General features: G+C 38.2%; 1 protein-coding gene across 3 annotated transcripts in view; it reads right to left on the bottom strand.

Moving 5' to 3' along the window:
- The window catches only part of abca2 (ATP-binding cassette, sub-family A (ABC1), member 2), an 84163-nt gene extending 59350 nt beyond the window's left edge, over window positions 1-24813 (bottom strand). For all 3 annotated transcript variants that reach the window (XM_046841326.1, XM_046841324.1, XM_046841325.1), the window contains exon 1: window positions 24399-24813. In XM_046841326.1, coding sequence (XP_046697282.1) covers window positions 24399-24464 — 66 coding nt within the window. In that variant the 5' untranslated portion in view covers window positions 24465-24813. The remainder of the gene's footprint in view (window positions 1-24398) is intronic.
- Between the last annotated feature and the right edge of the window lie 981 nt (window positions 24814-25794).

Raw genomic sequence — 25794 nt, 5'->3', positions numbered from 1 at the left:
GATTAAGTCTCACAGTTAACTTGGGAAAATCTGGTGATTTCCAGAAAGACTTAGAACTGGTTATAGTCATAAAAAATACCACAAAAAATACCACAAATACAAACACAACTTAACATACTTAACATAACATACTTAAACAAGCTAAAGGTCAAGAGCACCAAACCTGGATGATTAAAAGACGGTAATAAATGGTCTAGTGTCACCACAGATGGGAAGTGGGCACAGTAATTTTTCCTTCTACCGCCCTGCTGTCTTTGCTTTTCTGTGCTGTCAAGATTACAGACAAATAATCATGCACATATATACACAGTGCTGCATTTAAGGCCAGTGAGATGCCAAGATAGATGCCAAAAACATGAATATTATATATATATATATATATATATATATATATATATATATATATATATATATATATATATATATATATATTATATATATATATTATATATACAGTGGAACCCGCTTATCTCGACAACCCTATTAAGTCGATGTTTTTGAAGTGGAACCGGCAAATTCTTTTATGTGGCCGAACCCTGATATCTCGAGCACAAAGGGGGAAAAATTTGCCATTTAACGTCGGTTATCTCGGTGCAGCCGCAGAAGAACTCGCGGAAGTGGCGGAAAAATCAAGGCTTACAGCTGCTACAGGTGTTGTGTTGTATACTGGTGAATCTCTGCTGTTAGTTAGTGCACATATGCCTTTTGTTGTTAAATGTTATGCGATGAACGGGAGGCGAAAGCCGCGCTTGGCGGCGCGGAACGTGGGATGAGCAGCAAAAGCATAGAATGAACACCGGCATATACCAACATATACCAACAATAACAGACAGTGAGAGTGTGGAAGTTTAAATAGGAGCTGGTGATGATGATAAACGAGCACCATATGTGCGCGATTGAAGCCGGAGCTTCAGAGAAAGTGGCGAAAGCACCTGACACGCTGAAGGGGGCCGAAGGGGGCGTGGCAGGTGGATTCCTGACAGATAAACATGTACTGTATGTATTTTTATAGCATGCCTTCATCAAACAAATCACGGCAACGCTGTTGTGTAAAAAAACCCTTCAAAAACACGTGCATGCACATTCTCATTTATTAACGCACATCATGTACATAAAGAAATTTCAAGCATGTTAATATATTGCCGCCATTTTGATTTTCGTTTATCTCGATCATCGGTTATCTCGATGCTTTTTGGTGACCCCCTAGGACATCGACATAACCGGGTTCCACTGTATATATATATATATATATATATATATATATATATATATATATATATATATATATACACACACACACACACACACACAATGTGTGAGAGACTTCATCCTCTCCCCACAGTCCACAATCTCCTCTTCCTGATATTCCACACAGGCCAAACCCATCACTCTCCATCATTCCTGTCACAGAGGCCACTCTGCCATTACACTCTCATACACTGCTCGAAAATATGATAATTTGGTGTATTTCAACCTAATCACAGTGATCATATCTCAGTCTGAGCTGCCAGTCAGGATGATTCCTCAGCTCGGTTGCTCGGTGAGACATGTTCAGTGCGGTGGGATTGGGTGAACATGTATGCGGTAAACAGACCGACTCGGCTTTCCTCTAGGCTTTTGTACTAACAGACTGTAATTTGGAGGTATTTGTTGAGTTACATCAATGAGGACACAAAACAAACAAGTGCAGATCAGCCAAGAGTCATGAAAAACACATTACGCACCAAGCAGGAGCTGTGTGAAATATCTAAATAGTAGACATCTCTTGTCTTTTGTATGACAAATGTGTGGAAATGGGCTTATATATGAGGAATGTAGACGAAAAAAGATAGCGAATGAAAGGCAGCAGACGAGAAAGAAGACGAAAGAGAGGCTGCATTTATCAAGAAACAGGTGGCAGATGTTAGCCATTCCAGTGAAGCAGGTGCAGCACTGTAGGGATGACAAGGCAAAATTTACAAGATAAAGCAAGAAAAACAGCCTCAAGGTGAAGCACCTTCCCTACAGTGCAAAAGAGTACAGGAGGTAAATTGATTCCAAGTTGTGACCATCAACATAAAGAGGATAAAAGCTAATGTGCTTTCTCTGAGATACACAAATTGCTGCTTATGCTGCGTTTCTAATGTTTGCACTTCAAGAAAATGTGACTGGCTACTATTTTGATTATGAGAAGTGTCGATTCTTATATGGCACCGATAAAATTTGTCTGGCTAGCGCTTTTTTTTTTAGCATGTATTTTCTCTCTCCACATACCTGCGTAATTAATCCGCCTCTTCAAACCATTCTCGTTTCAACTCATTTGCACTTCGGCCAACAAGCAGTAGATGCAGCTCAGACTATAATTACAGCATCACAATAAAGGATCTTATGTTTAAGCACAGGTAAATACCAAATTAATATTTGTGGACTTAATGATGTGTCTATTCCTGAGTGAAAATATATCAGAATAGAGAACTAAAAAAAAATGAGACTACGGCTATTTTCACATGAAAAATTTGGAACACAGTCAGTGTGTAATTTCCTAATAGCATTATTAATAGGATGTGTTATATCCAAATAGCAATATGCTAGCCACAAAAAACTACCTCTTTAAGGTACAATCAAATGAAATCAATAATTACTGTTTAAACCTTTGACAAATGCGCTCTGAATTTAGACGGATGATGGAAAGGCCCAAGCCAGAGTTTCTAAGCTGAATGCTGTGGAACACAATTTCTTCACATATTCTATTTAGTAATGAAAGGACATTGATTGGAGTGATAGATTTTTTTTTTTCTAAGACCGAAATTATATATGATTACAGAAACACTAGCAAGGTTGCTGAACTCAAGGCTGATGTCTGAATAGACCTCAGTTAAAATAAGTACTCATTTGAAATAAGATTATAGATGAAAATACGGGTCCAATTTAAGCAGGTTGTGAGCATTGTTCACAGGTCCAACATCCTCCTACAACAAAATCTTAACCACTAAGTGACCAAACAACTGGGACATTGCATTGAAAGGAAGAAAATATATAAGAACAATGATGACTGACAGAATCCAGACACACACAGATACACACCCTGCTGCTCCGCCTTCACACAGCGCAATCAATTTGTTGCCCGCCTTAGCGGGGACACAAACAATGCAGGCTTAGTCAATGCCGGCTTAATTAGAGAAGGAGCTTAGATGAAGGTCCCGGTAATCAGCTGAAAGAGGCAGGAAGACAGACAGCTTAAACAAGCTGTGAACAAAATGACAGAGAGAAGAGTGAAAATCATAAAAAAAAAAAAACAAGTAGACTGGTATCAAAGAGAGAGAGAGAAAGACATAGGCAAAAGCCAAGCAGCACAGGCTGACTGACATGACGCAGATGACAAAGAGAGACAGCAGAAAGAGACATATGGGCACCACAGAGAGACAGACAGGCAACATGGAGAGACAGACTAGAACAAGTGAGACAAGGGCACAGCATGGAAAATGTGTGCCACATGTGTTTGGGTGTGTGTCTGCATTACCCAAAAGCAGCACACAGAGAAACCATGTCCATCTCCATGACCTTGTCACTCTCTTTCTTTCACATTTCAATTTCTTTTTCCTTGGCTATTCACTTTAAACCATTTTCATTGCCATTCATTTTTCTTTTTCTCTCTCTTTCTCTCTGTCTCTGTTTCTCCATACAGGGCCTTACATAATACACCCTTGATCTTTCTGCATTTTGTTTTGTAAGAAGCAGGAACAGAAACTCAACCATGTTTTTACACAATATATCGAATACTTGATTGTGTGCGTTTTACAATACAATATTAAATTAAACAAAATACACATTTTATTTGCACAGGAATTCACTGCTGCATGACTGATTGTATAATGAAATATTCATGGTTGTAATTCAGCTGCGAGTCTTTTTTTTTTTTATTTTAAGAAATTCATTCATTCATTCATTTTCCATATTTCACTTAGCAAAAATTCTCCGGGTTCAATGGAGACCATTGTTGAAGGGCAAATCTTGCTAATGAGGTCTGTGCTTTAACTGGACATTTCAGTGTCTTGGTTTGGAAAAAATCCAGTGTACTGTAGAATTAATGGTATACCTAAAGTTGGAAATCTCAAGTCTCTTGCTGGAACAGGTTTTCTTTGTTCTTTTTTTTTTACTAGTTTGGTTTTTAAATCCCTGCTAATATGAACCAACCTCACAGCCTAATGCTACAAACATCGATCGTCACTAGTTAATAGTGTTCTCTACATGATAAGCAATGGTTTGGTTTTTCACAATGTTCTGTACTTTGTGCTAAATACAAATAGCACAGTTTTGGTCTTTTCAGAACAAAGGACCTTGTTCCACATTTTCACTGCATCTGAAAGCACGCGCGCACACACGCACACACGCACGCACACACGCACGCACACACGCACGCACACACGCATGCATGCACGCACGCACGCTTAGTCTTTCCGGTGTGTTTAACTCGATCTCGTACTCTCTCTTTCTATTCTCCTTCCGAGCGAAGGGAAGATAATCCCTGTCATGCCAAAGTCAAAGCCATATCAAAGGAGAATTCTCACAGAGGTCATGTTCACCTCGGCCACTGCACCTCCTCAGTTTCTCCTCACTCTGTTCTCCCATGATATCAAACGACACACTCTGAAATATTCTGGAAATTTCGAACAATTCATTCATGAAATGCAGACTGGGTAGAAAACTGGTCCAGGCCGGCATGGCCTGATTTCTATTTTACACCGTGTTTCACGCTTACAAAAAGGTCAAAAAATACAAAACACTGCAAAAAAATGTGATAGTGCTTTATTTATTGTCACTGCATCACTAAAGGACATATTTCTTTGATTGGTAATGTTTTAAGTACATCTGAAAATGTAAATGGCTCGTATTCACTGGTCTGGAAGTGGTGAACAAACCCTTTCCCGGGCTGAGACAAGCTAGCTAGCTATCCTCACGATGTCTAGCTTTTCTTGAAAATTGATTTTTAAGTATGTCCGAGACCAAATCAATTTCTCCTCCATAGGCGTAAAAAAGTGTGACTCAGATGTATTAATGTGTGCAGTGCTACACACGTGTTTTGCCAGCTGAACTTGGCTGTAACAGTTTCCCTCTGACCAACCAATCAAAAGACGGAAAAATGCTGACGCTATTCTAAGCCAGCTATCTGGCCATGTGAGGCGAATCTGAAATCTGATTGGTTAAAGAAACTGATCTATTGATAATAGAGACTAAAATAAAAGGCCAGTAGTACCTACTTTGAAGGCCCTGGGCAGATTAGATTAACATGGCAGCACATAGAGGCTGAAATCTGATTGGACAAAAAAATCTAACATCCACATCCACGTACTGGAAGCAGTGCAGCCAACAGAAATGCTATGAAAAAGAGAATAAACTGTTGATGGATAAATTAATAAAATTCCATGAAACAAATATTAGAATTTAGGTTGTAAATGTAGGTCAGTGCTTCTGATAGTGTTTAGGCCATCAGAGAAGGCTTTGCTGGCCCTGACTGCCTGCCACTGAAAATAAATATATATATATATATATATATATATATATATATATATATATATTACCTGCTTAAACAGCACCCAAAGAGGGCATCCAGTCACATCTACATCGAATTTTAATATACAGTCTACCTGTTGAAATACTTCCATCTGCCTAATTTTTTAAAAGTTTGCATAAAAATATTCGTAATTGTCATCTATTTGGATGCAGACACTATTTAGAATTAACATCACATTCGCACACATTCCATCATATTTTCAGTATGATCAGTCTAAAGGTTCTATAACAGTGTTACAGATATGTTCCAGGCTAATAATGGCATTATTCTCTGCTATTGCTAATAAGAACAGACATCATACCACCACACACCCATCAGCTTTGGTCTATCTGGACGAGATGTACAGTGGCTTTTACAACAATAGGAATACATCCCAGTACTCATGAAGCCGCTCTGCAGTCATATAACCATTACCAGAGACCGAAATGTATCAAATCACTCCATAAATGATGAGAACATAGTCCTTTGGAAGCACTGGAAGAGTGAGGTTTGTCAAATAGATTTTAAGGCCCTGAAGCTTGTGGCCAGAAAAGTGTGCGTAAAATACTCTGAATGAACGCAACCTAATTATTGCATCATCGCATTACATAACACTGACTATTACCAGCTTATATTGTTTTAAAGAAAACAATTTGCTGCAATTATTACACAATTTATATTCTTACAACGACATAAAAACCTGCTTATAAGGTATTTGCTTCAACACTATTTGCAAACTACCAAAAGAAATGGAAAGGAGACAAGCAGTTTTACAAACAGAGATAATCCAGATTGGCACCATACTCAAATTCAGCCTCGAGCATAAACACAAGTGTGATTGCGTCATTTTATGGCAAGTACTGCAGTGCAAGAGTCCCAACTAAATTTCCCTCTAAGAATAAAAAGAAAAGCACAGTTTAATGGCTAATTGGTAGGCTGGTACTGCCAAGCAGCTTCACCCTACTGAAATACCCAGAGAAGCACAGGCAGTCTTCAGATGTGCAGGCGTTTTGGCATTTCGTCCCCAGGAGAAAGTATCTGCAGGATGTTCATAGCAGATTCTGGATGAAGGGGATTATTAACAGCTTTACACAAAGTGTCATTTATCTTCTCTACTTTTTTTTGTCGTCACCTTCCATGCTCTGTTCCTTTCAGTAGAAGTTTTAATCTGACTCACAGCAATTATTTTGGCATTCTGCTGTCGTAAGAGATGTTTTATTGTGTTAGTGGTAGGACAATAAAGATCTGTTCTCTCTCTTTCTTCCCCTTTCTCCTGCTGGATCTGTCAGACACGAGCCGGCAGCGACTCAGTCGAGTGTGACGGAGATTGAGATCATTTTTCGGCAAGCGTCCTTCAATGACCGTGTGTAAGCAAAAGATGACACCAGCCTCATAAAAGAAAAAGACCATGTCGGATACTTGTTGATTCCTTTTCTACATTGGCAGTTTAGACAATAGTTGTGAATGCAAGATTTACGATAATGTTCTTGTTCTAATTGGTTTCTATAGTAACAATTACTATTTGAGATTTGCATTGTTGTTTACTCTGTTATATTAAATACTGAATTATTCAAATAAAGTGTCTCTGAATAAGATGTTTACACTTTGATATTTTTGAAAGGAGTCTCAAATGTCAACACTCAAGAGCCTTTCCAAAGTCAGAAGCAATGCTGTAAAGTTTTTTTTTTTTTTTTACTATTGTTAACCTTTATGTTGTGTGCATCAAGACTCCTGAGACAATAAAAGGTGTACTTGTGTGACACCTCGTGAGTGCCAAGTAGGAATTTCTGAAGAGTTTCTACAAAGTTCCCACCCAACAAAATGTCAAAAACCACACTATAAGTTCCTCAGAAATATAACATTCAGCCAATTAGATTCTGTCTGCTTAGTGAAAAAAGTTATACAGTAGGTCACTTCTCTGGCATGTCCTCAGGGTAGTTCTAAACCGAATGACTTTAAAAATGCACAGAGAAACTTTATGATTTCATTGGTCATTGGTCAAAACAGGCTTTTTTGATCTCAAAGAAACTTCAACACATTCATTTACAGTACACTGAATGCTAATTTATTTCTATATAATAAAGTTCTGTGATTGACATGGGAATAAAGATGCCTCCTTGTTATGATTTGATGGATGATTTGAACTGTGGTTTTTGTTCCTCCATTTGAAGACAACCACACAGACCAGAGACATTGAAATGCTTGCTACTGAAATGTCAGGAGGACATCCAAAAGGACCCAAGGTTAAAAAAACTGTTCTGACTTAAAAACGGCTGACCCTAAAAACTGCTGACTCTACCTTCAAAGACTTCACAGACACACTGAAAAGGACCAGTGTGGAGATTTTTTCTTTGAGCAGTAAAGTGCAGGCTCATTTCAGCGAGTGTGTGTGGAATTTTTATCTATACCCTAGTAGACGGGAAAACGTTATTCATTGCTGTCACAGCAGGAGAATAAGAATAATTAAAATGAAAAGGGCATGAAATTAAAATTCACAGTATTTAAGCAGGCAGTGTAATGGTAACTCATTTATTTATTTATTTTCATCCAGTTAAATATAAGCATGATAGTATATTAAAAAATACAAATGTCCCATGTGAATGGATAAGATAGTATTAGTGATTAGGCCAGTCATTCCATCCAGGGTGTATTCCCATCTCATGTGGTGCTCCTGGGATAGACTCCAGATACACAGTGAGATGAATGAATGACTTCATTGTGCATATAAATGTATAAGTGCATGAGCGTTTTCTATACCATAAGGAAACAATGATAATTTGAACAGATCACACTGTGATAGGGAGGTGCGTCTCTATAAATGAGGCCAATTCAATTCGCATCTCGATGCATAGCCAATGATACGATACATTAAAGATATTTATGAAGCCGCCACTCATGCGGTGAAATACGATTCACCCCTATTGCGATGCAGTGCGATCCAATTTCGATTTGATTCAGCACAATGCGATTCAATGCAGTACGATGTGATGAAAAAAATATGATGCTGTGCAATTCAATTTGGTACAGACAGTTTGCTTTTATTTCTTTGGTCCCGACAGACAGCAAATCATAAATTTACTTCTAAGACATGTCTCCTTCACAAACAGGCCTTTTGTTCTGTCCACAGGAAGATGCAGCTCTACCTCTGCCATGTTAACCTGTATTCAATGTGACTCTCAAGACACGCCTTCGGTCTCCGTAGAGTTGTGATACGTCATATTTTCACGTAAGACCAGTGGTGCTGAGAAAACGCTTTTGAGAAACAGTTAAGTAAAGATAAATTGATCTACACATAAAATATTCATCATAAACTATTGGTAGTAGCGCATCTACTAAAAATTATATATAAATAAATCGGTTTTGACCGATACAAGTATTTTAAAAAACGATGCATCGTTAAACAAATACCAAGTTGTATCTGATGCACACCTTTTTTTAAAATGATGCATCACATCGTTATCTTTTATGCCAATGCACTGATGTGAATCCGTGAATCTTATCATCCCTACATTGTGAGCATTATGTAGTCTTGATTAGCAAATGTCTCCAAATTATGAAAGTATATTATCCAATGTTATCCCACCCAGTTGGGAGAACTTCATGCTAGGATTTTGTCGAACTGTTATAAAAAGAAGAGTATAAGTGTAAGTCAATGTACATAATGAAGGACAGGGAAATTTTGTAAGCCCAAACATAAATAGCTAGAGCTTCTGTAGTAGATCTTTCCAGTGAATGGCTAAAGTGCTAGAGAGGTTAGTCAAAGTTCTCACACAAGGTAATACAATTTTAATTTTATTTACCCTTTTCTAGTCTAATGACAGAACTGTTGATATAGCTAATAATTAAACAGAGAAGTATTCTCCCAAAGCCAAATTACAAACAAACTATATTTTTAAAGTGACTACAAATCACCTTATTAATGGGCATATACTAATTATCACCATTCTGTCTTATGCAAGTAAGGAATTCATGTAGCAAGACCCTTAACATTTTTTAGATAAACACCCCTGCTGTTAACTCCCAGTAAAAATGAGTCACATCGTGGGTAGTGTGAACACAGGGTTGATGACGAGTAAAAGAAAATCCTAAGGCCTTAATGGTTTAATAATTGCATGATTTGCACACACATACCCAAAGTATTCAAAGTAACCTTTCTCTTGCAGTTAACAGGTGGCTCACACAGCAAGTCTGTGAGTTGAGACATTCATGCACACAAACAGCAACCCCAGCCCACATGATGTGATTGCTATTCCATCACGACTCACGCAAACACACCGAAACTAATCAATACAAACCCTGGGTTTGTCTGTTTGATGAACTGCTTGCCATCTCATCTGCAGTTATACATGCAGAGTAATGATTGGTGAATGGATGAAGATGAACTGATAAAGAAGCAAAAATAGTTTCTGGCACAAGCAGATGTCTGTTAACGGCTAGCTTTCTTGAACCTCCAAGTACTCATTTGCCCCAAACTGATACAGCATTACAAGACAATTGGATGAAATAGTTATAGTTACAGTTAGAAAGAGCACACTCATCTCCAAACCCAGTCCATCATTCAATTACAGCAAACACACAGAGAGAAGCCATAGGCCAGGCTTTTATGGCTGATCCTGTAGCCAAATGAAAGCATCACTCAAGTCCTCTGTCTTATTTATGCTCTTTTACTCCAGCCCCACTCCCTCTCTCTTCTGTATATCTCCATCTAATGTTTTTTTCCCGCTAGCCATTTCTTACTCACTACACTCCTTCTGTATCAATAAAACCTCTCTGTTTTTTTCCCCTCTCATTAAATGCATTGTCCTTTGTGCCTGTGTCTTTATTCCTTACTATTCATTGAACTAATGGATCCAGATTTTCCTTCTTATACATTATCATGTCTCTTTATCAAACAAAAATCTCCCTGTACACTATGACCACTCTCTACCCATTTCTCTCTTCATTTCTCAAATTCCTCTCTATCTTCATGTATATTTCATTTAGCCTTTCTCTCAGGGAAAGGTGAGCTTTCAATAATTCACCTTGTTGGATTAGAAGGATACCTTCTCCCTGTGCAAAGCATCACTACACTAACTTAATATCTCACCCTCTCTTTAGTCATGACACTTGCTCTGAAAATAGAACATAGCTTTCTACTGTTTTGTACAGTAGTTATTTAAATGAAGAATGTTTTCTTCATCACATAGCAATAGGGATTACACAGCTCAATTGAAAGATTAAATGCCTTGGGTATTCAGGGTTTTTTTCTTATTTGCTGAATAGACAAGGGAACTCAGAAGGTTAGCCTTCATAGCCTTTATCTAACAACCAGAAAAAGGTAAAAAAAAATAAAAATAAAAAAAAATAAAAAACTAATCACTAGTAAAAGACAATCACATGTAATACATTAAGGAATATAATATGGATATTTCAAGCCATTTAGCCACTTAAGAGCATTACAGACACTAATACCGCTTGTATGTATGAAGCCACATAACTAGCTAACTAGCTTACCATGTGGATTTGCCTTATTTTGCTAAAAAAAAAGACAGCATAGAACTGGGCAGAACATTGGAGTTTTTACTTGCCTAATAAGCTAGCTAAAACATGCTTATTAATTAGACAGAAAGAATAAGTGTACACATCTTAATTTTCCTTTGGAAATTGTGTTTTCAAATGCTTGAACGGAAAGACAAGATGGCAAAACAGTGCCACAGATTGCCAGTGATTCACCATATGAAAGTAAAGTGCAGTCATCAATGGTACTTAAAACTAAAATTATGGATATTTTGATATTTATAATGCATGAATTGTTCCAAATCATGAGCTTGTGTTTACTTCCTCATATTCATAAAAGTCAACAATAAAAGTCCCATGTGAATGCATAAGATATTATTAGTGATAAGGACAGTCATTCTATCCAGTGTGTATTCCCATCTCATGTGGTGCTCCTGGGATAGACTCCAGATTAACAGTGAGATGAATTAATCACTTTATTGTGTATATAAATGTATATGTTCATGAGATTTTTCTATACCATAAAGAAAATTTAAATTTGAAGGGATCACAGTGTTTACGTGTGACAGGGATGTGCATGTCCATAACTGAGGCTGATGCGATTTGCGTTGCGATGCATAGTCAACGATACGATACATTAAAAATACACATAAAGCAGTTACCGATTTTATGTGATACTATGCACCAGTATAAACAAATAAATGCAATACAATTTCGATCTGATTAAACACAAACACAATGCGATTCAATGCAATATGTTGCAATGAAAAAAATGTGATGCAATGCAATTCAGTATGGACAGCTTGATTTGATTTCTTTGGTTCAAACTAGGGGTGTAACAGTACACTTGTATATACCAAACTGTTTCGGTGTGGTGCACATGTGTACCCAATGCAATTTTTGTTTAACGTTTGGATCGAAGTTCTCTCACAAGCATATTAAGTGGCGGAACGCTAGAAAGCGTACATCTTGCAAACACATATGAGGACGCCAGAAACCTCCAATCGGTGCCAGATTGTCTTCAAGGCTTGCCCTGAGTATACTCCAGCGTTTGTTCCTGTGATATTAATTCCTCAGTTATCGAGCTGTTTCCGCCTGACTATTCTACCCTCCGGTCTCCCGACCATACCTTTTTTCCCGACTCTCCGATCCGCGTTTGGATCTCGTGCACACCGCGCTTCGGTTCTCGGCTCTGCTTGCGTTCAACGCACCCCAGTTCTCTGCTCGGCTCTGCTCGCGCTCAACGAGCTCCGGTTCTCGGCTCGGCTGTGCTCACGCTCAACACGCTCTGGTCCTCGGCTCGGCATTCTCGCGCTCTGTGAATCGGCTCGCTAAATCGGGCCACTTAATCGGCTAACTATGCATCATTCGGCAAATTTTCCCAGGCCAGGGAAGCATTTAGAAGGCGTTTTTAAGCTTAAGTGACGATTCACTGAGGCACCCATTCTTTCCCGACCCAGCCCGGCAATTTGTAGTCGCCTCTAACATAGGAGTAGGGGCAGTGCTCTCCCAGGTATGTCCCGAGGATAACCACCTGCATCCTTGTGCCTTTTTCTCCCGATACCTTAGCTCCTCGGAATGGAACTACCCGGTGGGCGAGAGGGAACTTCTTGCTGTCAAGCTGGCCTTAAAGGAATGGCACCACTGGTTGAAGTGGCCACCCCGTTGGTTCCCGTTCTTGAGTACCTCTAAACGACTCAAGCCCCGATAGGCCAGATGGGGCCTTTTCTCTCTTTTCTCTCATACCGGCCCGGGAGCCAAAACGTCAAGCCTGACGCACTATCTAGAGTTAATGCCTCGGAGGAGGAAGAGCCATGCCCTGAGACCATCCTTCCCAAATCCATGTCGGTTCGCACCCTCAGTCTCACCTTGGAGGAGCGGGTCAAGAATGCCCAGGACAGGGGCCCTGTCCCCAAGGGTTGCCCCACTGGTCTCCTTGTCCACAAGGGTCTCTGCTCCGAAATTCTCTAATGGTGACACAACTCTCTGTTCTCCTGTCACCACACTGGTCAGCCTTGCACCTTTTTTCTGGTCAAGACACGCTTCTGGTGGCCCACCATGGTAAGGACCTCAATTCTTGGCTCAGTTTTAAAGAGATTTCTGCCACTTTTTGGGCATCTTGACCAGCCTCTAATCCAGGTTTCCACCCCCAGACGAACGGACAAACCGAGAGGCTCAACCAGGAACTGGAAACTGGTCTCTGCCTTCTTTGCAGTTGGGAACCCGCCTCCTGGTTGGATAATCTAATGTGGATCAAGTATGCTCATATCACCCTTCCCACTGCTGCCACAGGGCTTTCGCCCTTCCAGGTGGTCCATGGTTACCTTCCGCCAACTTTCTCCAACCAGAAACCCCAGTCCACCGTCCCCCTCATTACCGTGTCGGACAGCGAGTATGGCTCTCATCTCGGGACCTTCCCCTTAAGGCCACCTGTCGGAAGTTCGCCCCACGCTTCATCGGCCCATTCCCCATTTCCAAAGTCGTCAATACCGTGCCCTGCGACTCCGGATCCACCCTACGTTTAATGTTTCCAGGGTTCAACGCGTCCGGGCCTGCTCCCTAGTGGCCTCCACCAGACCCCCTCCGCCTGCCCGGGTCATTGATGGAGGTCCCGCCGCCGTGGTAGGGGCCTCTAGTATCTAGTGGATTGGGAGGGCTATGGCCCTAAGGAATGTTCCTGGGTCCCCTCCTGCTTCGTGCTCAACGAGCTCTGGTTCTCGGCTTGACTCTTTTCGCGCTTAACACACTCCGCTCCTTGGCTCGGCTCTGCTTGAATTCAACCGGCTCTGACTTCTGGCTCGGCATCCTCACACTCCGTGCGCTTCGGCTCACTGAATCGGCTCCTCTTGCGCTCTGCATGCTTGAATTTCTGGCGCGGCTCTCCCTGCTCCCGGCACAGTCGTGGCATCCGCCTTGGATCCTAGACCCTCTAATAAACTTGTTTTTAATCCTGGCCTTCGTCACTCCCAACGAAAAACTCAACGTCTTCAGCTCTGCTACCTCCAGCTCCACCTCCTGTCTTTTAGTCATCGCCACTGTCTCAAAACTATACAACATCGCAGGTCTTACCATAGTCCTATAAACTTTCCCTTTCACTCTTGCAGATACCCTTCTATCACAAATCACTCCTGACACTCTTGTCCACCCACTACACCCTGCCGGCACTCTTTTCTTCACTTTTCTAACACACTCACCATTACTTTGCACTGCTGACTGCAGGTACCTGAACTCCTCCACCTTCTCCATCTCTTCTTCCTGCAACCACACCACTCCACTTCACTGTCCTCTCTCTCTCATTTACAGAGCCATGTACTCTGTCTTACTCCTACTGACTTTCATTCCCCTTCTTTCCAGTGTGTACCTCCACCTCTCCAGGATCTTCTCAACCTTCTACCTACTCTCACCACAAATCACAATAACATTTGCATTATTGGAGACTCCTGTCTGATCTCGTCCATCATACACTTTTTTATTATGTAGATTAAATTGAGTATATATCCAGGAAGTCATTTAGCAGAACTAGTTTTAGGTTATATATGACAAGATTTGGTTGAGGTATACACCTTCATCACAGTTAAGTGTATTGTATGTTGTGGTAGTAACTTGTGGATAAGCACAGTGTAATTATCATACAAAAAGTCATAACAGATAAAAAGCTCTTTGGTAGCTGTGATCTACAGCAGAGTTCCCCAACTACCATGTCGTTAACCAATATTGAGCTGTAAAAGAGTGCTTCCAGGCATAGGTGGCAAAAGTACACACATCCTTTATTGAAGTAGGAGTACAGATACTCATGTTTTGAAAAAAGTACTGACCATTTTTTACTCAAGTTAAAGTAAAGACATTTGGGCTCTGACATGTACTTAAGTAAAAAGTAGCCGTTATTACTTCCTGTTTTAGTGTCACGCTGGTAACTGGACTTCACATCATATTAATATATTAATACAAAAGAATTTCAAACTTTGTTACCTAATGAATGTATCCAGGCTGAACATCCACCATATAGAACACAAACAGAGAAAAGATTGATTAGAGGAAAAAATATTGATCGTCATCAAATAGATCAAAACGAAGTTACGAGCCTGGTTTGAAAATGTAAGAAGTAGAAAGAACAGATATTTGTGTAAAAAATTTAATGAGTAAAAGTAAAAAGGTGTCAGAAAAATAAATAGTGAAGTAAAGTACTGATACCATAAAAATCTACTTAATTACAGTAACGAAGTATTTGTACTTCATTACTTTCCATCTCTGTTTCTAGGTCGCAAAACTTTCTTTACCAATCTGATATACATATATAGTAGACAACCACCAAACCCCCTTCCCACCACATACACCCAACTAGCTTGTCCATTGGAATATTTATATGTAATTGGTCTATGGTGTACTAAAGGTTGGAGATGCCCGATCTACAGCATCATAGAAGCCACACAAATCTGCAATTTTAGCCAACTTCAACTTTTAGCCAAGCTCTATTTCTGCTGTGAAGCTCATAAAATTGATCAGATGCACAGAAATGCAGATTATTTTATTTTCAACATAAAGCAACAAGGTAAAGAAACAATACTCATAACCTGGAACAACAACTAAAAAACAGCAATCTGATAATGATTATGGTGTGGTTACTCTAAGAGCTAAGCAAGAAGAAATAATGCAATTTTACACTGAATATTCAACATGTCTCTATCATTTAAATAATATACAATGGTTCTATATGACAAACCCATTTCTATTGAATATCCCCTCTGTAGTTTTCTCCCTAATTCCTTGGGTACAATGCCAGAGTAAAGCACTCGCACTCTCACTCACAACCTGCTAAACCAACATTCGAGAACAATTCATTATTATCTTGGATCTGCTCTATTCGTTTTCAGAAATAGAGCCAATTTTTTTTAATAAAATGTGTGTCTAATATATAAATATGGAGTTACCATTAATACAACACTGCAGGGCCTGATATACAATACATATTTCTGTCCCAACTGTTGCCATTTGTTGTGTCCATCCAAAGACCAGATGTGGGAAGTATAGAAGTACAAATACTTCATTACTGTACTTAAGTAGATTTTTCTGGTTTCAGTACTTTACTCCACTATTTATTTTTTAGACAACTTTTTACTTTCACTCATTACATTTTTACACAAATATCTGTACTTTCTACTTCTTACATTTTCAAAACAGCCTCATTACTTTTAGTATTATTTTTTCTCGTTGAGTGATGTTTCCAGCTTTTTAAACCTATCATTGCGTGGTTTTTTTTACCATATCACTGGTGTATTATTTCCTGGCTATCAGACACAGACTTAGGCTAGCAGAGCTAACAATCAGCAAGGCAACAAGAGAAATGGTTAATGTGAATTCAGAGGGCGTCACCGATGTGAAAATAAATAAAAACAAAGACATTCCTCAACACCCATGACCATATATAAGGGAGATTTTCAAAATGATCTGTGTAAAAAAGTGCTGGCTTTCAAGAATTCGCCATCAAATTTGAGAAAGCACATACAGGTAATCTAACGTTTTATTGTTATATCTTTCTTGTCATGAGCCATTTTAATGTTTAAAGTTTTTTTCATTACAATTATGTTTGTCTTTTATATAAGGGATGCTGCCACATGTTGCTATTTTTTTAAATAAGGATGTTCTTAATGTTCTTAATTTCTGTAGTATGTTGCTATAATTTGAAATCTGAGGTTTAGTCAAATAGTTTCTATATGTTGTAGAACTGCGATACAGGTGAAGTATAAATGATGAAGTATAAATGATAAACTTCCTGTTTGAACTTCAATAAAATGCACAGGATAACTCACCTTAAATTTGTCATTCGTATAACATCATAATAACTTTGAGTATTATTAACCCTACAATCTGGGGTATGGCCTGATGATGGCAAATCATATATATATATATATATATATATATATATATATATATATATATATATATATATATATATATATATACTGATGCGCTATAATACAATTTTGCATTCACTTGAACTTGGAAACCCAAACCTATCCCCGCATAGCAATGCTTCTGTGCACAAAGTGAACTCCTTGAAGATCTGGTTTACATACTTTGGAGAGAAAGATCTTGAGTGACCTGCTATAGAGCTCTGACCTCATCCCTACAGAACACCTTTGGGATAAATTAGAATGCTGACTGCATCTCAGGCCTTCTGATCTCACCTACATCAGTACCTGATATTCGTAATACCCTTGTGGCTGATGAACACAAATATCTATAAACACACTACAGAAATCTACTGGAAAATCTTCCCAGAAGAGTGGAGGGAATCATAAGAGCAAATTGGGACTAAATGTTGAATTCAATGCTGAAAAATTACATACCGTACTTACATACACCAGGTGACCCAATACTTTTAGAAATATGATATATATATATATATATATATATATATATATATATATATATATATATATATATATATATACAGTACAGACCAAAAGTTTGGACACACCTTCTCATTCAAAGAGTTTTCTTTATTTTCATGACTATGAAAATTGTAGATTCACACTGAAGGCATCAAAACTATGAATTAACACATGTGGAATTATATATGGAATTACATACATAACAAAAAAGTGTGAAACAAATGAAAAATGTCATATTCTAGGTTCTTCAAAGTAGCCACCTTTTGCTTTGATTACTGCTTTGCACACTCTTGGCATTCTCTTGATGAGCTTCAAGAGGTAGTCACCTGAAATGGTCTTCCAACAGTCTTGAAGGAGTTCCCCGAGAGATGCTTGGCACTTGTTGGCGCTTTTGCCTTCACTCTGCGGTCCAGCTCACCCCTAAACCATCTCGATTGGGGTTCAGGTCCGGTGACTGTGGAGGCCAGGTCATCTGGCGCAGCACCCCATCACTCTCCTTCTTGGTCAAATAGCCCTTGATGCCTTCAGTGTGACTCTACAATTTTCATAGTCATGAAAATAAAGAAAACTCTTTGAATGAGAAGGTGTGTCCAAACCTTTGGTCTGTACTGTATATATAATTTTTTTAATGTCATCTTAGTCTTTTCTCTGCTTGTATTCTATATGGTGGTTGTTCAGCCTGGATACATTGAGTTTTTTATTAATACATTGATATAATGTGAGGTTCAGTTACCAGCGTGACACTAAAACAGGTAGTAGTAACGGCTACTTTTTACTTAAGTACATGTCAGAGCCCAAACTTCTGTACTTTAACTTAAGTAAAAGTGTAGTCAGCACATCAACTTTTTTTACTGGATTTTACTGGATTTTTTACTGGAATTTTTACTGGACTTTTAAAACATGAGTATCTGCACTTCTACTTAAATAAAAGATGTGTATACTTTTGCCACCTCTGCCAAAGACACAAATGAGAATCGTTGAGTTTGACCATGCATTAACATATATGTGTGAATATAAAAATATTTAAAAGGTGAGAGAAAATGCCATCTTTCCTCTAAGTTCACAGTAAGAGTCACCAATACACACACACTCTTCATCAGCCCTTACTTTTGGCATGTATAATTCAGAATACTGACATTCAACACTCTCACCGTCTCCACAGATATTTGCTGTGACTGCATCTTGGTCCTGCTCCCTCTAGCTATCACTCCTGTCTCCATAGATACACAGGCATGTCCTTGCCTCAGCCAGTCATTCAGAGACTGTGAGACTCACACAGGAAGTAGGTCAGCCCGAGCTTGCATTGGGAAAAAGGTAATGGCAGACGGTGCAACACAACACAGCAACAACAGGTCAATGGATTTCAGACACGCAGACATCAGTGATCTCCTTTGTAAATCACATTATAAGACATTGAAAAGACATTGATAAAAAGGACAGTACTTGTGATATTTATGCAATTTGTTGATTTCGTTTAAAATATATTCACTAAGGCACAACACTTCATGTACACTGGTAATTTCTAAAACAAAAATGTAATATTAAAAGAATTTGTAAGTGAAAATTCATCTAATTTAATTTGCATATATGTCTGTACTTAACCCTGTACACTCTGTACTTAAATACAATTTGTTAGAGTAGGTCGAAATTGCTTTTTCCAGTTTCATCTTTCTGTTCTTGTTTTCATCTGCTTTTACAATGTGTTTATGTTTTTTGATATGAGAGAGCCATGTTATGAACAAAACAAGCTGCATATACACAACCAACGCACATTATACATTGTAGGTTTACATGACACATTACAAAAGTGAATACATTAATTAATCCCCACATCTCAGGGAAGAAAGCTGGCATTTTTTCCATTGTTGGAGCTCTGTTTCTGGTGTAGAACACATGTTCGAATGAATCATTTTGTTGATTACATTTTTTGGAAGAACTGAGACATGAATTTCTTTCTTTTGAAGATATTAAAGAACCTGAATGATCTAGTTTACATTTGTTTGCTCATAATGTTTGCTCATACATTTTATTTATGAATAAAGAATATAAGAATATTATAGTTTTAATATAACTATTATATTCTAGTTTTATATGAAAACATTTGCCCTTTTTTGTTTATTGTACATAAATAAGAAAGAAGACCCTTTAGGCAGAATGATCCTATTTGATTTAACCAAATTTGAACAAAATCAAATCAAATCGTGAACACAGTATCGTGATTTAATTCGTGACCGAAGTGTATCAATACACCCCAACATATGACAGTTAAATTGACATAATTTTTTTCTAGTTTATTTGTATACAGGTCAGAGATGATTTATTAAAAATATCTAACAAGTCATTCACATGAATAAAGTCGTCATTTTGAGCTGTAGTGTGTTGCCGTACTTAAAGATTTATCCAAGCAGTTGCTCATGGGTAAAAATGGCCAATCTGCCAGTCCTTGTATTCAAACCAATAACCTTCAGATCCCTGGGCCAACGCCTTAAATACTGAGCCACCACTGAGGAAAAAAATTAAACTGACCTGATCAGCCAATTTAGATTTGCCTACGCCTACAAAATGATACTACAAGCAAAGCAGTTGCAGTTTAAATATGGGTCAGTGTCACTGGAGGTGATTAATCGTTGTTACATTTATATCCATTTTATGGTAATGCTTACAAAAAAAAATCTAAATCCACTCTCTGATTAACAGTCACAAAATTTTGTCACATTACTGCAGTAAAACCTTCAAATCATTGGCACTGTAAAGGTGTCGTCAGCAATGCAAATGATCAATGCACTGCATGTACCTGAGCTTTCTTTACAGGAAATAAACAACTTAATACATTATTACTTGTATTAATGTATTACTACATGTTTAGAAACTTCAAGTAAGATAATTTAATATATTTTCTTTTAAAATGTGAAAGTCCGAGACAGTTTACCTTGTGATCATGGAGATATTTGTAAACAAACAGACCTTTACACCACAATACTGATGAATTGTCCATTCTGTCTGGTCACAAGCTGTCCATTAATTCTCTATAGCAACAGTTTGGATGGCAATGTCATCTGCAAGGTTTATATTAATATTCAGGATATTATTATTAGCAATAATTGTATAGTAACAACTCTACACAGGCACTTATACAGTAGAAGCTCCACACAAATTCCCCTGGAAATATTAAGAATCCTGTAAGGAAACATTTAATACAAATTTAAGGAAAGACCCTTCAGTTTCAGTGCTTTGAGATTTCAAGACATGTGAAAGTCTTCAGGATGGAGGGCTTTTTGTTTTTCTTAGTAACAAGACAAACTATATTTTAACACATTGATTTTTCCGCAGAGAAAAGGACAGACTGAAAAATGCTGTTAATAAATATACACTGTTATTAAATATACTCTATATGGACACACGTTTTGGAGCACCTGACTTTTCCAGCCATATGTGTTTCTGTTGCCCAAGGTTGGAGTCACACAATTAATTAATTAAAAGACATGGAATTATTATCTTACTTGAGCTAGAGAACTCAAACTTGTTCCAGCATGACAATGCCATGTACCTACAGTGAGCTCTGTGAAGATATGGTTTACATGGGTTGGAGTGGAAGATCTTGAGTGGCCTGCTAAATCTAACTTTAACCCTACTAAACTAAAACTGAATGAATTGGAATGCTGACTGCACCACAGGCCTTCTCACAATACTCAAGTATCTGACTCTTACTTTACACTTTAATTTCTAGTGGAATATCTTCCGAGACAAACTTTTGTATATATATATATATATATATATATATATATATATATATATATATATATATACTATATGCCTATATTCTGAATAATAAACCGTGAAACACTTCGCTTTCTGCATCACTCCGCTTGTCAGATCAAATTCCACTGAACTCTATTTTTACAATAGAGTTAGCAACATCATCAGCAATTAAACATTTTCATCGATATTACTTTGGGAAGCTTGTCAGGCAAAAATATGGCATGGAAGACACCAGAAGCACCTTTAATAGGAAACTGATCTAAGCTAGCTAGCCAGCTAGTTAACCAGTTGGCCCCACCAAGATATGCTTCCAGACTGTTTTCTCTTCTGTTACATAGGAAGGGGAATAAACTTCATCTTGATGTCCATACAGCTGGGGCATTTAACAATTTTTTCAAATGACGAAGTTATCAAGATCTAGTTCTTGCTAGCAAATACAAACCCATACATACATATGTGTCCACAAACCTTTGTCCATATAGTGTATATTCTATCCATAACTCATATTTTATGTACAATCCAGGTAAACATTGCACAAGAATTTTAATGGCAATGTATCACTATTTAATTACTAGCAAAACAAAATGCATTGGCAAAGGAATCATGTATAAGAAGAACCAAATATTTCAAAACATTTTGTTATTAAAAATGAATCAACCAAACTATTCTTCAAATAAAAACCCCTAGTGTATCTAGGATTTCAGGTATGGGACAGCACCTCCACATTAGGTACAGGATGAGGTTGGGTTCACAAAATATATGATTTGTTCTTTAATCTAAAAATAAGGATAGACAATAGCATACTGCCATTACTCATGGCAAAATGTATTTGTGTTTATACAGTCATTCTAATGCTCAATGGACTCTAACACTATGAATTGGTTTGTAGCACAGTATGATTGCTCCAAAAGTCCAACGGCTGAAGCTTCATTCAGGCTACAAAAAAAAAGAGATCAGAGAAATGATGCTGCTACGCCTGCTAGGTTTTGCTGATAAATCGTTTCCCAAGGCTCAACAATCTACTCCTGAACTTCTGAGCACGACTGATTAAACCGGCCCCGTGACGTAGCTGTAGCTAATTTTACAGTGGCGATCCTTTCCTCCAGGGATCCTGAAATACAATCGAATAGGGCCTGGTGTTGCTAAAAATAGCTCATTCCCCTCGGTATGAAAGACTCATTCCATCAGCTTCATGAATCAAGTATCAGACTGATGTTTAAACAGTTTTCAAGTGTGTGAATGATTCAGCACATTTCCTCTGATATTGTTTACAACCTGATTCATGTCTACTTTATGATCCAGCTATGAACAGTTAAATTTCAATATCAATTTGTGCATCTCAGAAGCTCGAGTTACAGACTCCTCCTGCTCTGCTGGCATGCTATCAGACTTCTCGATCTTTGGGCGTCCTATTCAAGCCTTGATTATGGGCTAAGGTGAGGAAAAACAACCATTTTTGGATGATAAAACTACTCTTATTTAAAACTAATTAACGAAGGAGCTTCCAGTCAGGGCATGCCAGGCATGCTCCCTTTGAATGTTGTTATGAACAGCACTATGCAGTATTACTGGTAACAATGGGTGCCTAATTTAATTACAAATTACTTTAACTTTATTTGCTTAAAATGGAAAAGCTTTTGTTAAATCATGCCTTCCTCTGTATCAAAATTAAAAAATACAGCTTTTATACAACTGTTTATATAGAAAATAAAACAAACAAAAATAAATATATATCTATCTATATATCTATCTATCTATCTATCCATCTATCTATCTATCTATATCTATATCTATATCTATATATATATATATATATATATATATTTATATATATTTATTTATATATTTATTTATTTATTTATTTATTTAATCATGCCTCCCTCTGTATTAAAACAATAAAATACAGCAAAAAAATATAAAAAATAATATAAATTATTTATATATATATATATATATATATATATATATATATATATATATATATATATATATATATATGCAATAAGCATTCTTTCATATTTCATACCCATGTGCAATATCTTTTTTTCTTTAACTAAATGGAGAATCACTGCACAATAATGTCACTTTCAGTCATAGCCAATGTGTTTTATGCGTGTTCCTTTAGTTGTATTAGTTGTAATCTTGCTTTGTTCTATTCTCTGTCTTGTTCTGTGCAGTGGCTGTATGTTTAATGTACATTGTTATTTTAAACTGGAAACTAATTTGTTTACGCTCAGGCGGACTAGGCCAATAAAGCTGATTCGGATTTAGATCCCTGATCCGTTCAATAATCCATGAGTGTTATTCAGCTTCTGTTTACTTTCCAGGTCATTTTTGTACAAGATACATTAAATACAAGATATCAACAAACTGACCCCGTTCCTGTCATCTTCACAAAATTGGGATTTGACTGAGTTCTGGGTGCAAATTTATGCAAAAGTGACAGTGTCATGGTGAGATGCGTTAAGGCACGTTGTGTACCGTGGTTGCATGAGCAGCTGGCGAATCTGTTCTGATAAGAATCCAGCATTCCTAACCTACCAAAGCTGGTGCCAGGAGGAATTTTTGATTTCCTGCCAATTCTTTTCCCACCTACTACTCACCTTTAGTTCACATTCAATAGTGGGCCACATATCCACCTTCTGCTGATCTGAAAAAGTGACTTCACACTGTGTGAGACTGTGTGTCTTATAAAGCCTCAGCATTCAGTTTTAAACCACACATTTCTCTTCTCTTGCAGTGTCTATACTTCACAGGAAGACACGTAACACCGTACTGTGCAGCTGTTACAAAGTAGCTGCTACTGTATGACATGTTCTTCCTTCATGTACAAAAAAAACCTTGTGGTTCTTTTTAGAGAAGCCTGTTGATTACGCATCGCAAACTCCACCCCACGGCACCAACAAAACACAAGGATCACACTCTTGTTTGTGGACAAACAAGTGGTCCTGTGTCTCTATGTGTATTTTAAGAAGTATGTGGGTTCAGTCTCAGCATCACTAGACTTCACTATGGGAGTTGCTCCAGTGCAACCTGTTAATGACTGTGTGTGTGTGTGTGTGTGTGTGTGTGTGTGTGGTATTGGTGGTGTTCCTGCTGATAGATCTAACACCACATATACACACACAAACACATAAGAGTCAACCAGACATCAAGTTTTAATTCTATAGAGATGCCCAAAATGTTTATTGTACAAGGCTGAACCCCGGGTAGAGACTCACCGGCCCTCTGCGCTTTAAAGAAACGTTCTTCCATAGCAGAAGATGAAGCTGATGAAGGAAACCCATGTCTAATGCAGTGGTCCACGAAATCCGATGAACTGAGCAGGCATCAGAGCGATGACAACGCGCAGAGCTCCGTCTCCAGCAGGTCCATCAGCTGAGCGATCATCGGCTCCTCTCTGTCGGCTGCAGAAGCGCTCCGTGGAGATTTCCTGCTTCTTTCTGCTCAAGCGCCATGTACAGAAAACGAGGCTTCACGGCCGGCAACACCTACTGCACGATGCCTGTGTTCTCACTTCCGTCTCGCCGTGTATCACGATGCCCGAATGCATGAAAGCATCTCGGGGAGAAACACATCTGCGGATCCGTCTAGTGTTGGGACTAATGGGCGATCCGTGAATTCATGACTCATTCTGTATGAACGACTCCTTTGCAAGGGAGTTGATTTGATAGGAATCGACTCCTAAGCTCGAATACCAAACGTGTTATTGTTGTTTGTGTTGTTGTTTGTTTTATATCTTTCACTGTAATGACAACAACAACCATTTGTTCTCTCTCTATACACACACACACACACATATTATTTTTATATTTTTATATATATATTTGCATATCCAAGATGTCATATATGTGTGTGTGTGTGTGTGTGTGTGTGTTAAACCACTGATAAGATAGCATGAATATTATTCATTACAGTATAATAATACTATTATAACACTTATAACAGTGAGGCGACATGTTGGATGCAGGAAAAAATATTATTATTATTTTTTTTATATAATATAAGGTAATTTACTGGGTATAGCTAGACCATGCAACAGGATTATGGGCATCCATTCTAATGCCTTTGAGGAGGAATGGCTATTCGGTCTGGTCAGATTCAATAGGAAAGGCATACATTCGGTGAACAAATTAGTGATGGATATGATAAAAAGGTAACAACTGATTATAGTTTACCAGTTAAAGAGCCCATGCTTACTCCTGTTCACTGCTGAAAGCATCTACAGTGAGTGCATGAGCATCAGAACTGTTGAACAATGGAACAAGGTGGCCTGGTTTGATGAACCATGAGCATATGGATGGCTGGGTGGAATGCATTGTCTACCTGGCATGCAATATAGAAAGTAAGTAAGCTGACAGAGAACTTTTGCCAATGTTCTGCTGGGCAATCTCGAGTCCTGGCATCGTTGTGAATCTCACTTTGACATGAAGCACCTACCTTAACACTGCGACAAACCAAGTACACCCTTTCCTGGCAACGTTATTATTAGCCAATGGCAGTGGCTTTTTTGATCTCAGTCTGATAAAGCACCTGCTGCATGTGATGTGAAAGCAAGTCTGATCCATTTAGGCCCACCTCACAAAGTACAGGACTTGAAGGACCTGCTGCCAGTGT

Source organism: Silurus meridionalis, chromosome 27, assembly GCF_014805685.1.
Source record: "Silurus meridionalis isolate SWU-2019-XX chromosome 27, ASM1480568v1, whole genome shotgun sequence".
Lineage (NCBI taxonomy): Eukaryota > Metazoa > Chordata > Actinopteri > Siluriformes > Siluridae > Silurus > Silurus meridionalis.
The sequence above is the reverse complement of the archived record's forward strand: the minus strand, read 5'-3'. Positions and strand labels throughout refer to the sequence as shown.